The sequence below is a fragment of the Anguilla anguilla genome, chromosome 14 (assembly GCF_013347855.1).
Source record: "Anguilla anguilla isolate fAngAng1 chromosome 14, fAngAng1.pri, whole genome shotgun sequence".
NCBI lineage: Eukaryota > Metazoa > Chordata > Actinopteri > Anguilliformes > Anguillidae > Anguilla > Anguilla anguilla.
The window spans coordinates 31,928,543-31,943,984 of NC_049214.1; the positions used below are offsets into that span (position 1 = coordinate 31,928,543).

Here is a 15,442-nt window from a genome sequence, read left to right on the forward strand (position 1 = left end):
ATCAAACCACTGTGCTGTAGCAGTAAAAAAAGACCAACAAGATGCTCAGATATATAGCCAAATGTATTGAGTATAAATCCAAGGAAGTTAACTTATACAATACATTTATTTGTTAGACCACACTTGGAGGATTGTATGTAGTACTGGGGACCATACTACAAGAAAGATATAGAGGCTCTGGAAAAGGTTAAAAAGGGCCACCAAATTGATTCCTGGTATGAAAGACAAAAACTATGATGAAAGACTTAAGATGCTTAAACTCGGGGTCTCTCGTGGCATAGCCTGTTGAGCACTGTCCACATGCTCGTTATGAGCCATGATGTCGGCGGTTCGAGTCCAACCGTCTCTTCCTCTCTCTTCCCCGTTCTTCCTGTCTCTCTACACTGTCCTGTCCGATAAAGCTGAAAAGCCCATAAAAAGTTTTTTTTTTAAAGATGCTTAATCACTTCAAGCTTAGTCAAATATATGATCTAGTCTGTAGGTAATCAGAGCATTGACAAGCATTGTTGGGCTGAATAGCCTGTTCTCATCATTATGTTATGCTATGAAAAAGTGTGCCAGTTTAGACCTAAAGTTGCCAAAGTCAGACTAGTTCACATGCTGCCTACAGTTTTTAGTTTCTTTTTCATATCTTTGTGATGGGGTGCAGTGCTATGATGGAATTATAAACAGATTGAGTGGGTGATTGAGGGTTTTTTTTGTTGATGTATGGTAGGTTTGATCTAAAAAAATATTTTTTAAATGCCTGTAATGTAAATGCAGTGACAGCATATAGCCTTTTTTCCAAGGGTGGTATTTCCCAATATAATCGTGCCGCCATGGTGACACATTTCTATGGATGCGTGTCAGGCACTCTTCTTGGAAAAAAGAAATTTTAGGACAGCTACAAAATATTTACGAATATTGAGAATTGAGAATATTTTGACATGTTGATGGAGGTGGAGTATTTGACTTAAACTTCAATCAATGAACCTCAGTCAGGCTAATATATTTAGCCTATTTTGTACAATCTTCTAGACCTGCTGCTGCCACAGGTTGCAAGGGGAGGGAGGTGACAGGCAGCGGGAAGGCAAGCTACTTTTTCAAGAGCATACTTCTTTCAAGAGCATGCAGTGTATACATTATATAGAATTTTACACCTCTAAAGACCGATAATATTGTAACGGACCTAGAACCACCCGTAGGCAATCGCCTGCAATACTAGGTCGTTTTAAAGTAGCGTGAAGCTGCCATCACCTTATTTTCAACTGGTCTGGTCCAGCGTCAGAACCCAAAGAACTCAGTCACCCAATCACAGCGTAGAAAAATAAGTCTTTATTACATACTAAATTCATTCCAGCCTTAAACCAGTCATGACCAAGTCATTCTGGGTTTAGAACTAACACTGACAAGAAGGGTGTGTACACCAACAAAGGCCATAACCACACTAGGCACGCCACCACTGCACACAATCTCAATCCCAACACACAGAGCTAGGCTACATTCTTTGATTATACAACATACGTGAAGAAAAGAACCCACCCCACCCCTTTCAGTACAACCCCCTAAACCGCCTGTCTGCCAGCAACTTATTTAAAAGCTTTTTTAAAACAACACACACGCACAAAACGTTAGGCTAATCACATTACATAACTATTTAAAATATCTCACTTCCTAGTTCACCGACAAAGCCCATCCATCGGGTTCCAGTGAGGGGGTAAAGGTAGAAAGTTGGCCCAGACGGTACCGCAGTAACTAGCGGGCAACACTGAAAATGTCTGAAAGCCCTCTATAGTAACCACCCTATGCTATCTTACTGTAGCTCGCTATCTATCTATCTTCATTGCCAGGCAAACCCTAAACGGTCCTGAGCGACTCAAAGCACCCACACAATTCCCTTAGGGCTTCTACTCCTCTCCAAAGGACACAGAAATACCCCCAACCCATCAATGACTGCTCACCCAACTGCAACTTCCCAGCTCTGCTATTGAAAAGTTCCCAAGAGTCCCAGACAGAAACTTCAATTATCCACAGGTATCGACACTTTTTCATAGAATCACTTAATCAAAATTGCATGCCATGCCCAGCAGAGTGACACGCCATGCAAAAATTCACCACAATATTATTTGGTTACCATGTGTCCATTGGAGTCCACAAATGGCCTTTTTGGAAACCTGCCTAGACATAGCTCAGAAAAAACAATGCAAAAAGCTTATTTTCGGTGGTATTGTCACCAAATTTGAACCAAAATTTGTCCAGCATTGTGGCTGTGGCTTCACTGTGCTTCTTAGCCCACAGCCACAAGCATCTGTATCCACCCAAAAATATCTTTTAGAAGAGAAAAACCTTCCACTTCCACTGTGTTTGAGCTTCGGTTACTTTGTTTAAGTAATATTTAAAGTAATCCTGAACTTTTCAGAGGATACCAAAATTATGCATATATTCAAAAGGTTTCAACAATAGAAGCCAATTTATTTTGGGTAGGTCATTTTCAGGCTTTTGTTTAAAAAAGGGAGAGTTACTTAAGGGGTTAAGCCACATTATGTCTGAAATAGATATGCTTACCATGAAGAATAAAATATTCTTCCCATATTCACATTTGCGCTATATTGCAGATGATTGCATGATCTTTTTAACTAAGCTAATCTAATCAGGAGGTAAGAGCGGTTGTCTGGCAGTCGGAGGGTTGCCGGTTCGATCCCCCGCCCTGGGCGTGTCGAAGTGTTCCTGAGCAAGACACTTAACCCCTAATTGCTCTGGTGAATGAGAGGCATCAATTGTAAAGCGCTTTGGATAAAAGCGCTATATAAATGCAGTCCATTTACCATTTACCATTTAAAGACTGAGGTGAAACTGAGGCTCTTAATTGGTGAAAGTGTGAACACCTGGCTACTGAAACTCATTTGGTAGATAATGAAAAATGGCTCACAGTCAGTGTTCCAATTCATCCCTAAGGAGTTTAATGGGGTTGAGGTCAGGGCTCTTTGCAGGCCTGTCAAGTTCTTCAACACCGAACTTGGCAAACCATTTCTTTACAGACCTCATTTTGTGCATGTGGGCATTTTCATGCTGAAACAGGATAGGGCCTAACCCAAACTGTTCCCACAAAGTTGGAAGCACATAATTCTCTAGAATGGCATTGCATTGTGTAGCATTAAGATTTCCCTTCACTGGAACTAAGGGGCCTTGCCCAAACCATGAAAAGCAGCACCAGACCATTATTCCTCCTCCAAACTTTACAGTTGGCACTATGCATTCAGGGAGGTTGCATTCTTCTGGCATTCCCCGAACCAGATTTGTCCATCAGACTGCCAGATAGTGAAGTGTGATTCATCACTCCAGAGTACGCCTTTCCACTGCTCCGGAGTCCAATGGCAGTGTGCTTTACACGGCTTCAGCTGACACTTGGCATTGCATATGGTGATCTTAAGCTTGTGTGCAGCTGCTCAGCCATGGAAACCCATTTCATGAAGCTCTCAACAAGCAGTTCTCCATAGTGAGTGTTGCAACCGAAGACTGATGATTTTTACTCAATAGGCACTTCAGCACTCTACGGCAGTGTGCTGTGAGTTTGTGTGGCCGACCACTTCACGGCTGAGCTGTTGTTGCTCCTAGATGTTTTCACTTCACAATAACAGCATTTACAGTTGACCAGGGCAGCTCTGGCCAGGCAGAAATTTGACTTGTTGGAAAGGTGGCATCCTATGACATTGCCACGCTGAATGTTACTGAGCACTTAAGTACGACCCATTCTACTGCTAATGTGTGTCTATGGAGATTGCATGGTTGTATGCTTGATGTTATTCACCTGTTAGCAATGGGTATGGCTGAAGTAGCCAAATCAACTTATTAGATGTGGTGTCCACATAATGTTGGTTATGTACTGGCAAAAATTTTGCATTTTGTGATACAAATGAACCTCATTTTATTACTCGCTTATTAGAACTGATGGTATAGAGTATCATGTGAATATAATAAAATATGTTATTATTCATTTGCATTGAACCTTTTCAGCTGTACTTTTCTTTATTTTTATTTTTAATTTTTAATTAAGAAATACCAGTATTGAGGGTGCAGGTGTAGACTCTCACACCATATGCCACTAGTTAAACCAAACACCGTGGCAAGCCTGTTTTGGTGTAGGTTTCTTATAATGTTACAGGCTAATAACCCATACAATAAAGCTTCTGAATATCATTTGATGAAAATTCTATACCATCATTCATTGCCAGAAAAAAATTATGGCAGAAAAATATAATAAATCCAGTAAATATAACATGGTTTTTCTGACTTAATGCCAACACATTTTCTTTCAGATTTATGTAAAAAGGTCCTTGATGTGCTTTTTTTCATTCTTAAAAGAACAACCTACCTTCTGCTTCTGAGCATTTTTTCAGAAAAGGATAAAGGTATGGAATTTGGTATTTGTTGACGTGAATATTCATTGAATTATTTTGCTGTTCTTGATTGATTAAGCTTAGTCTGCTCCAGTGTATTGGACAAAGCTTAAGACTGGTTGAACATTTTTGTATAATGGATATATTTGTACATGTATAGGACTGGGAGAAGTACTGGGGAAAATCACATTGTATTTATTTATCATTACACATTATTACATTTTCCATGCTACATCACATCTCCACAATTCTTGCGAGAGTTTAGATGAGCACATGCTCTCCTCAGAATCTCACCAGCTGCTTCTTTTCACACCGCGGCCCACAAGCCAAGCTTTGCACAGACAAGAGTCAGAGGAAAACAGCAGCTTTAGCAAGCAGATCACAGGTTTCTGATTAACCAGTAGGGGTCACGAGAAAGCATTGTGGATCCTAGCTGACTGAACCCTCCCTAAAATTTGGCTGATGCTCCTACTAATTACGCATCACCTTGTTGGGCCATCGGCACAGTTGGCATTCAGTCCCCAATCCTGGGGCTCATCCATGCCCTAGAACAGATACCCAACCGTGGGGCCTATCCAGGCTGTAGAACGGTGACTCAAGAGATACCAGACCGCGGGGCCCATTCATGTACAAGAACAGTGACTTAACAGATACCAGACCATGGGACCCATCCATGCACTAGGACAGTGAGATGAGCCACCCGACACCCCAATGATTACATTTATTTACAAAAGGAATGCCTGCCCTTTTTTAATATTTTTAATTATTCAAAGAGGGTGACAGGCTCACAGGGTGCCATGGCAGGGGATCGGACCCACACAGGGGGATTCATCCTACAGACTGTACCACACATCTCACCCCCATTATTACATTATTAACCACTGCACAGACTGCAGTCTGTTAAAATACACGACATTATCAGCCAAAATTTTCAGTACTGGAAAAAACACTTGAATTCATTAGCTCTTTTTTGTTTAATTAAAAATAAATTCAAATTTTGAAATAATTTCATTATCTTTTTCATAACTTTAATGAACTGATATTTGTGTTACTGCAGATTACCTGGCATTGATGTCTTTCATTGCATTCCTCTACATCCTGAATGCAATACAGCAATTTAAACACAGCAGTAATTTCCCTGGTACAGTATCATTATAACATCAATGCATTTTAATCATTGATTATGCAGCTTAATAGACTTTCAACTGGTTTTAAATAATATTTTGTTGAAACACACAGCCAGTCTGAATTTTTCATTTAACGGACTTCCCTTTGTTTTTCTGATTTGACTGAAATTAAGAAATATGACTTAAGAAAAAAACTTTTTTTCCTGTATCAGGAGTAACTGTAGAACCAGAAAAAAAATTAAAAATCAGTTTGTGTTTTGAACTATTTTCATGCAAGTAAAATTGAAAATAGTTCAAAAAGCATGGCGAGATTTTTTTGCCTTAGTCTTACATACTTACTAAAACAGGCCTGATTGCTTTTCAGCTGTTCTTCATATCCTAGTATATGTGTTTGGTTCTGCTGTCCTAAGTGTCCTTAATTCAGCTGCTCTAGCAACAGAAGTCATTCTGAAAGCAGGTGAGTACAGTAAACACCATTTTACATCTTAATGAAAACATCTGAGGTGATTACTTCCTTTTCTGGGGGAAGTCAAGTATTCTTATCTAAAATTTATACCTACTGCCTAATTTACATTGTATTTTGTACCACCCACACATTCATAGGTGTTAAATGCCAATTTTAAACGTGACCACGTCTGATAAATGTGACTAATGTGCTAACTCTGGAAATCACAAGACCAAACTGTGGGATTCTCTGTAAGGGTTTTTGTAAACGCGTGTTTAATTTCAGAAAATGGGGAACGAACTGTGGAAGATCTTCGGTTGATCGTCTTTCCCCTTGAGTCTTTCTTTTTGGCCTGTTGGCTAGTTTTACAGATCTATGCATACTGTAAGTATCCTTTGGAAATATTACGTATTTGGTACATATCAAATATGGCTGATACTCGCATATAACTCAGATTCCTTCAAATTGACAAGAACATTATGCATGTATAAATGGAATATTTAGGAATGTTGACCATCTTTGTTACTTTCTGAAATGCAGGTATGCAGAATACAGGGTAAGTACAAACTACCTGTAGTAAATGCATTTGACTAATTATGAGTATGTTTATCTGTTATAAATCCAACTAGGCTTTAAGTCTTAATACAATTTAAGCCTAGTTGTATAAAATAAGTTATAATGTAAAACCTTCTAAATTAGCGGGACTGTGTCTCAATCCGTAAGTTCCTTTCACTGTTTGTGGTAACACTACCATTCCATTTTACCTTAGAATTAAAAAATACTTGAAGCGCATTGTCCAGAGCTGCAAAATCTGTGGCCAATCTTCAACATCATCTCAGCAAAATCAGGTGTGTTGTGAGAAGTGCTATGGCAGTTAAAAAGCATTTTTCTTTCATAAAATGGCCATGCCATCTCCTAATGTTGAGGCTGTCATTGTGCTGATTTCAAGGGCCATCAGCTATTGTTGCTTGAAGCAATGAAGTTTCTTCTGGTTTAGTTGTCAAACCACCCACCTGGCCCTGCCAGACAGGATATATTCAATTTATGTTTTAGGAGAGCAGTCAGTTTGCACTCCTTTTTTTCTTCACTTTATTAAACCAGGGGGCAGCAGAGATGGTTGCAGACAGTGGGGCAGCAGAAAGGGGTACAGACGGGGCAGCAGAGAGGGGTACAGACAGGGGGCAGCAGAGAGGTTTACAGACAGGGGGCAGCAGAGAGGGTTATAGACAGGGGGCAGCAGAGACGTTGCAGACAGTGGGGCAGCAGAAAGGGATACAGACAGGGGGCAGCAGAGAGGGGTACAGACAGGGGGCCGCAGAATGGGGTACAGACAGGGGGCAGCAGAAAGGGGTACAGACAGGGGGCAGCAGAGAGGGGTACAGACAGGGAGCAGCAAAGAGGGTTACAGACAGGGGGCAGTAGAAAGGGATACAAATGGGGCAGCAGAGAGGGGTACAGACAGGGGGCAGCAGAGAGTGTTACAGCCAGGGAGCAGCAGAGAGGGGTACAGACAGGAGGCACTAGAGAGCGATACATACAGGGGGCAGCAGTGGGCAGTAGAGAGCGATACAGACGGGGCAGCAGAGAGCGATACAGACAGGAGGCAGCAGAGAGGGCTACAGACAGGGGGCAGCAAAGAGGGTCACTGACAGGGGACAGCAGAGAGGGGTACAGACAGGGGGTGGCAGAGAGGGGTACAGACAGGGGGCAGCAGAGAGGGTTACAGACAGGGGGCAGCAGAGAGGGCTAAAGACAGGGGGCAGCAAAGAGGGTCACTGACAGAGATGGGACGAGAGTACAGAAAGTCCCACAGCTGGGATTCAGACTCCCAGCAGCTTAGAGGTATTTAGTATTCAGATCAAATACCTGAACTACAGTTTTAATTCACTAGGGAAGCAGCACATACACGTTGTTAATGGGGGGATATTGTTCTCACAAATATACACTATCACCAGTTGGAAAATATACAGTGGGAATGAGATAGAAGTGCAACAGTTTCAGGTTTTAACTACGCTGCCAGTATTTTAAGTAATTCATGGTTTCTAATTAATACAAAACAAGAGAGATAATCCTTAAGTGTCAATCCTTAATCCATCAAAGTGTACTTGAGTGCATCTCTTTGAATATTCAGATTGTCCGACTTCCCTAAAATTTATGTGTAGGTAAAATTTCATTATCATTTCTCTTTGTAGACGCCGCAGGAACTTCAAGAGATAGTACCTCTCTCTCCACCTGAGCAGAGTACAACACACACACAGGAGGTATTTTCTGTGAGTCAGTCCATCACAAGAGAGAATTCCTGCAATCCTCAGGATGGCAAATTGCACAGTTTCTAGTGCAGAAACACAGTGAAGACGTTTAATTTGCAAAGCATACTGGGAAATATGGTACTCAGACTGGAATTCATTGTTCCACACAGCAGTGTAGGTCATTTTGGGTAATGTAGTATTTTTAGTATGGGGCAGAGTTTATCGGGGATGAACAAAACAAGAAGCTCAATCTGGGCCCCAACTGGATCAAGACAATGACCCCAAACAAAATCACAAATCAACCTAGAAGCAATTAAATGGCTGAAAAATGTTGTCAATTGGAAAAATGTCTCTAGATTTTTACCAAATTTAAAAATTTTGGTTTAAATTGAAGGAGACAGTCCACATTTGTAGAACGAAGGTTCTGAAGGATCTTTACTGATCCTGTGGTCAAAGATCCACCCCAACATATTCTCCAGTCTCATAAAAACACCGTAGAAGACTCAGTACTGTTATCCTTGCAAAGGCATAGACCACAAAGTACTGAAAACAAAGGTGTGAATATTTTCAGCTCGTATGTTTTAAGGAAATAAATGAGAAATTTGAGAACAGTGTTGATGGATTCAATTAAAACACTAAAACTTGAATGTTTTCCACATTTGAGAATCAAAAGAAAAAATCTCAGTACTTGTTTTATTATTATTATTTTTGTTCATCTTATTCAAAGGTATAAATTATTTTGTAGTGCAGTCTATATTACACATACACACATTGAGCAGAATTACTGTGAGGGAATATTTCCATTTCATCCCAAATAAAACTATTATGTACACACAGACTAATGGATAGTGTTAAATCAGCTATATTTTTTATTGTGTGGAGCCCTGTTAGAGTTCAGTTCCACTGAACATCTTACTGTGCGGTATACTGTAGCTCAATAGCATTGGCTCACATCAGACTGAACTCTAATTCATATTTGGGATGAGATTATGTCACACTCACATACTGTCGTCCTTTTTAACCACATCACATATTTTCAGCCTCTGAGTTCTTGTGTAATGATATTCATTTTTATCTCTGTGGTTTTACAGGGAACAGATGATGGTCTCAGTGAGGTGTAAAGGATCCTTTCTCATCTACAAAAGGACACAGTCTTAAGGCCTGATTCTGTGTACCCACAATGCACTTTGTAATATTTGTCTTTGCTAATTGGTACACAGAATTATGACGTCATTCGTCTCAAAACATCACTCCTACGTTTCCGTGCTAATACTGCTCAATGCTGAAAAATTGTTCCTGGTTTATTTATCACAGTGTTTCTCAACCCTGGTCCTGGGGACCCACTGTGCATACTGGTTTTTGTCATTGCCAATCTCTTAGTTGATCAGTTAAGGTTGTTGAAAGTGTGCTTTATCATAACTGTGTGCTTAAACTTATTTTAGCACAATGAAGGTTTGGCTTGTTGCCATTTGCTGTCAGTAAATTCCTTTCATTGTGAGTAACTTGCCATTTTTGCCAAACGTGTTTTTCTTCAGATATTGCCTACAGCACAGTAAATGAAAGCATAAGTTGGTCTGACCAATTGAAATTCCTCGGATGTGAATATGGCACATTCATTTTTACGGGCATATATAGGTATTTCTGGCATAATGTGGGTTTAAGGGGGCACTTTTTGTAACTAAGGAAAGACTGTGGCCTCTTTGTACACTGATGCATACGATCTAGAGAATCTTTGAACCCCAGTTGCAGGAGGAAAATTGTAAACATTTACTTATTGGAATTTTGTAAGTAACTTATGTTGGGAAACAGTGTGCAGACCTTTGAGTTGCAAGAGAAGAGAAAGGACACTGACCTAGAAAGAACTGTTTTGCTATATCTAGTTATTGTATATATTATATTCTATTAAAATGAATAAATGAAAATCAAATGAATAACAGCAACAGTAATAGTATACACGTATTCTGTTAGAACATGTTGATGTGTTTGTATATGAGTTAAATATTTCATTTGGATTACAGCATGTATTGAATGCATTTAAAGTGCATGTACATTGGAACTGGAAGATTAAACAATTGTTAATCATGAGAACAAATACTTGTTTTTCAAGTCATGCATATACATACCTCTGTAAGTGTGTGTGGTGAAATATCTGTCATTTATTGAAATTGAAAAATAGCTATTGTTAAACTAGCTGGTGAAACATAAGTGTGACCTAGGCTGGGATTGGTTGTTTTAGAGGGAAGATACATCATGGTAGAGGGAGATCTGAATGTATAAAAAAGGATGTAAAATGTAATTCGGAGAGCTCTCTGTGTGTCTTTATGGTACTGGAGACCTCCCATAGGCCTGTGTGAAATAAAAAGATAAGAAGAATAAAATAAAGAGTATTAGAAGAAATCATAGTTTCTAGTCTTTCTTCTTACATCGCCGACTCACCCATCGAACCTAAGAGGAGGTTTTCCTCCACAGGATGCTTTTGTTCCCCAAGAACATCTTGGTTGCATTCCAGTGAACCTAGCTAGTTATATTCAATGATGTAAAAAATAACTTGTAGATCCAGATGTTAGTAAACTGTCGCTGTCGCCATTTTTGTTGAATTCATTTCCACTTTGTGTACTGCAATTTCTGTTTTACAGACACTGTCATAAAGACAGATTAGAGGAAAACTGCACTTGAATTGTACATTATGACATTGCTGTGCAAATAAATTGATGTTACTTGTCTTGTTTGCATTTGTATTGTGTGTGTGCCCTGCAAAGGATTGGTGGCCTGTCCAGGGTGTAACCCTGCCTCTTGCCCAATGCACGCTGGGATGGGCTCCAGCTCCCCTCGCAACCCTGCCCAGGATAAGCGAGTATAGTTAATGGATGGATGGATGGATGAAAAAACATTACAAAAAATGATTTTGTTTTTATTAATTAATGTCGCTTGACTGTATTTGTGGTGGTTTTATATGGTGAAAGTTGTCAGTGGGTGGTGGATGTTAAGCATAGTGTCCTTGACATTATGTTCAGCTCTGAGACTAGTACATTCGTTAACATGACGCAGGTTTCGCTCATTATCATTTACAAAGCAATTAGGAGTCTATTGATTCACGTCAGTCTTTAATATGATCAGTTCTTTCTTTCTTTACCTCTCTTTATGTAATGTAATACAGTACAATATCAATATGGGACTTTTATTCTTTGTGGCATCCATAGCCATTTCTGACATAATGTCGCCTAGGAGGACAAATAATCCTTTGAGAGTAATTGAGAGTAATTTAATTTAATTGAGAGTAAGTTAACTGCTGGTTGAAATTCTGGTATTGCGTGGAACGAATGTGGTTGGAACGAAAACCAACATACACGGGGGGTCCGGAGGACTGAGTTTGAAAAATAACTGCTTTAGACCACAACCGCAGGAAGGGAACTATCACTTTAACCTTTCTCCAGTGTTCGTTGCTCCCCCCCTTATTATAGTGTTTGCAGCCGAATTTGGCCGGTCAGTTTTAACTGCTCTTATATTAACACATAAACCATAAATCATCACCAAATTTTGTTTAACAGTGGAGGGCGGGTGGGAATGGATGAAAGGGTGGGGGGCAGATGGGTGGGGGGTGAGTGGGTTGTAGTTGTGGATGTGTGGGTGAGTGGGTGTGTGTATGGGGATGTTTTCCATCTTCTGGATGAACATAATATACAGTAGTCTTACCCATTCATTTCCAATGGTGGTCATTTTAAACCCGGAACACCACAGGTGTGACAAAGTCGACTAAGCCACTCAAAATTCAATGGAAGTGGTGATCAGCAATTTTATATGTTCAAATGCCGAGTGTGGAGGAAAACATAAGGTCTCGAGGCAATCAGATGAAAAACACAATATTTATGATTTAGGAAAGTTGTAATTCGGTCATATTTGACCCGAACACTGGAGGAAGGTTAAGGTTTAAAAATCTAAGCTCTCTTGTAATTCACCCTCCGGCACGGTAGACGGAGGTAGCTGTATAAGAACCCTCCACCCGCTGATTAAAATGTGATTACGCACGGGATATGAGCGAATGTGCAGATTACAATTGAACTAAATTCTTTTGTAACAATAACTGGCCGACTATCTCGATTGCAAATAAATACATAAATACACATATAGCTAGTTTTCTGAACAACATTTGCTTTTTGGTTAGCCAGCTAGGCAAGCACTGGAAAAAGCAAGGTGTCAAGCTGTCATAGTGATAACTTGGTTATCAGTTACTGAGGCAGCTCATCATCCTCGCTTGTGAGCTAGTTAGATAAGCCTTTTATGTTTATAGATTCTCTCCGGTTTCGGGAAACATTTTAATCACGAAAATCCACTGTTCGTTAATACTGACCGTTATCTGGCTGGCTAGCTAGTCCCCCTGGTCCAGCTCTGGCAAGAAAGACATCTGACTGCACCCTCACCGAATGAACGAAGACGGTACGTTATCTTACTTTGATGCAAACGCAGTACTGATTCCAACTCAACGTGTTTGCTTTTTTCTTTTTTTACAGTGCTATTAGATTAGCCATCTATAACAATAACTGAAACCAGTACTTTTGTTAGTGGTCTGTGTTTTATTCAGTTTTGTTTTTATGAATAGGCTGGTTAGCAAAAGTCGCTAGTTTACTAACATTCTTTATTGAGTATCTGTAAGATATGTTACCTTTTATTTCAATCTGGTAAATTTAGTGAATAAGAAGTAACTTTTCATTCAAATTTACGGAAATTATGTAATGTTCAATTTTGTTCACTGCAAATTGCTTGTTTTGGCGTTAGAAGATCAATTGACCAGTGTGCTTTCGCATAACAATATATATGGAATAGGTCCTTGTCTAACTGGATTGGGGATAAATTCAGATTGATTTTTTTCAGAGTTGGTAGAGTATTTTAGGGCTCAGATGAGGCAGGATCCGGATGTGGCCTCTGCTGTCGCAGCCATCCGCACTCTGCGTAGTAGAGGTACGTAGTTCGTCTAACATGGGCCTAAACCGATAAGTGTTTTGTAAACTGGTGGCAAGTTTAATCTAGACACAGTAGCAACTATTTTATCTACTGTCTTCTAATTTTACTAAACAAATGTGTACAAATGCTATTTTTGTTTATAAGTCATGGAGATATCAATTTAAATATTTTTCTTAATTGTTTTTGACTCCAGTGAGAGACTGTTGGAAATATGAGGACTTGAATGTGTGATGAGTGAACCGAGGACGTGATTGGTCCTAACAAACGTAGGACATGTGATTAGCCCCAAAAAACAGAGGACGTGATTGCTTATGACTAACAGAGGATGTGTGATTGGTTCTGATCGGTTCTGACTGTACAGCCCTGTGTTGTGATTGTTTCGGACTGCACGGCCCTATCCTGTGATTGGTTCTGACTGCACGGCACTGTGCTGCGATTGGTGCAGGTGAAACCATCCAGGGTCTGAGGGAGAACCTGACGCAGGCCATCGACCAGCTGACGGGAGCGGACTCCTATGTGGCCGTGTCCTCAGGAGGAGAACTTTTCCTGCGTTTCATCAGCCTCACGTCCCTGGAGCACGATGTGTGTATCTCTCTCTCTCTCGCACGCACACACACACACGCACACACACACACACACACACACACTCACACACACTCCCCCCCCCCCTCCCCCACACACTGAATATGCACTTGAAACACACTAGCAAAATGTGAAAACAATCCTGCAGATCCCTGAATGATTTTAATGTAATCTTTCACCAATCAAAATGTGCATATGAAAAACTACATTTTACGGTTAATGAAACTAATTCATTTGAGTTCATTTTCTCTTTGAAAATGAATATCAAAGGGAAAATGAGAAAATTGTTCTGTTTCAGTCCTCTAGACTAGAGTAAGGTCAGAGGTTAAAATGCTCTCTGACTGATTCCATCAGACATTAGGAAGAATTTTTTCACACAGAGAGCAGTCAATGTGTGGAATAGCCTGCCAGGTTATGTAGTAGAGGCAGAAACTCTGGGGATTTTCAAGACTAGGCTTGATACAGTGTTAGATACCATCTAGTCTGTAGGTAATCAGAGCCCTAATTTAGTTAGGAAAATGGCAAGCATCGTTGGGCTGAATGGCCTGTTCTCGTAATTATGTTATGTTATGTTATGTTATGGTATATTATGTTTTGTTAGGTGCATTAATTCCCTTGAGTGAAGACAAATGCTAGAAGCCCCTAATACCAGAACTGGGTAAAAAATGTATTCTGTTTCTCAGCAGCAAAAATCATACCAGAGTGCAAAGCTGAACATTCAACCGAGTGCACACATGGTCATGATAGCCTGACGCATGTTTGTCTTTAGATCCTCCTGCTTACAGGCTAACAAGCCACCAGCATGATATCAGGAGTCTAAAGCAACTAACCGGGCTGTTTCTTTTCCTCAGGATCTGTCACGATGCAAGAAAGTTATGGTTGAAAGAGGGGAACTTTTCCTGAAGAAAATCTCTCTCTCCAGGAACAAAAAGTTGTGTCGCCAAGCTGTGCCACACCTTCATAAAAGACGGAGCGGTGAGGGTTGTCGTGTTCTGCGCCCTGTCCCAACACTCTTCAGACGCAACATTTCAGTAGGCAGAGCAGATGAGGCTCCTTCTAAATCTCTAAATATTTTGGGACATTCAGGTGCATAATTAGCATGGAACAGTATACGAAAAAAAACAGAGAATCTGACACACACGTCATTTTTTCTGTTGAACATTGCAAACATTGTTACACTCAAACTGAGCTGAAGTGCCTGTTTGTCAGAGGAGAGTAAAAAGAGTTCTGGGGGCCCCCCTGTCCTGTTCCTGCCTCATATACGCGCTCCTCGTTCCCTCTCACAGAAAATCCTGACGCACTCGTCCTCCAGAGTGGTGCTGAGGGTGCTGGAGAAGGCAGCGGCCGAGAAGAAGCGCTTCACCGTGTACGTCACAGAATCCCAGCCGGACTCCGCAGGGTAAGCAATGCTCTAAACGGGGGAAACACACACACATGCGCGCACACACACACGCACATGTACACATGCACACACACATGCATATGCACACACACACTCACACACACACACACTCATACACGCCCGTTCATGTTCTAACTTTATGGTCTGTAAGTAATCTAAATCCCTCATTTAGGGTATCTACTAAGCAAATATTAATAAAAACATTAGTGATTTTTTTTTCTTACTGTTGCAGGAAAAAAATGGCTGAGGCATTGAAAAATCTCAACGTTCCTATCACTGTAGTTTTAGATGCTGCCGTGGGG

General features: G+C 40.4%; 1 protein-coding gene and 1 long non-coding RNA gene across 3 annotated transcripts in view; both read left to right on the forward strand.

Annotated features, from left to right (window-relative positions):
- Window positions 1-5,390: 5,390 nt before the first annotated feature.
- Window positions 5,391-9,473, forward strand: LOC118213385. 2 transcript variants are annotated; one of them, XR_004762404.1, is made up of 5 exons: window positions 5,391-5,960; window positions 6,234-6,332; window positions 6,489-6,796; window positions 8,141-8,218; window positions 9,289-9,473. It is a non-coding gene; the product is annotated as an uncharacterized LOC118213385 (long non-coding RNA). The 2 variants fall into 2 exon arrangements; XR_004762405.1 differs by having other exon boundaries at window positions 8,141-8,209.
- A 3,994-nt stretch (window positions 9,474-13,467) lies between these two features.
- Window positions 13,468-15,442, forward strand: part of LOC118213033 — a 199,754-nt gene continuing 197,779 nt past the window's right edge. Inside the window, exons 1-4 of the mRNA XM_035391633.1 lie at window positions 13,468-13,483; window positions 13,602-13,738; window positions 14,590-14,713; window positions 15,025-15,137. Coding sequence (XP_035247524.1) covers window positions 13,468-13,483; window positions 13,602-13,738; window positions 14,590-14,713; window positions 15,025-15,137 — 390 coding nt within the window. The remainder of the gene's footprint in view (window positions 13,484-13,601; window positions 13,739-14,589; window positions 14,714-15,024; window positions 15,138-15,442) is intronic.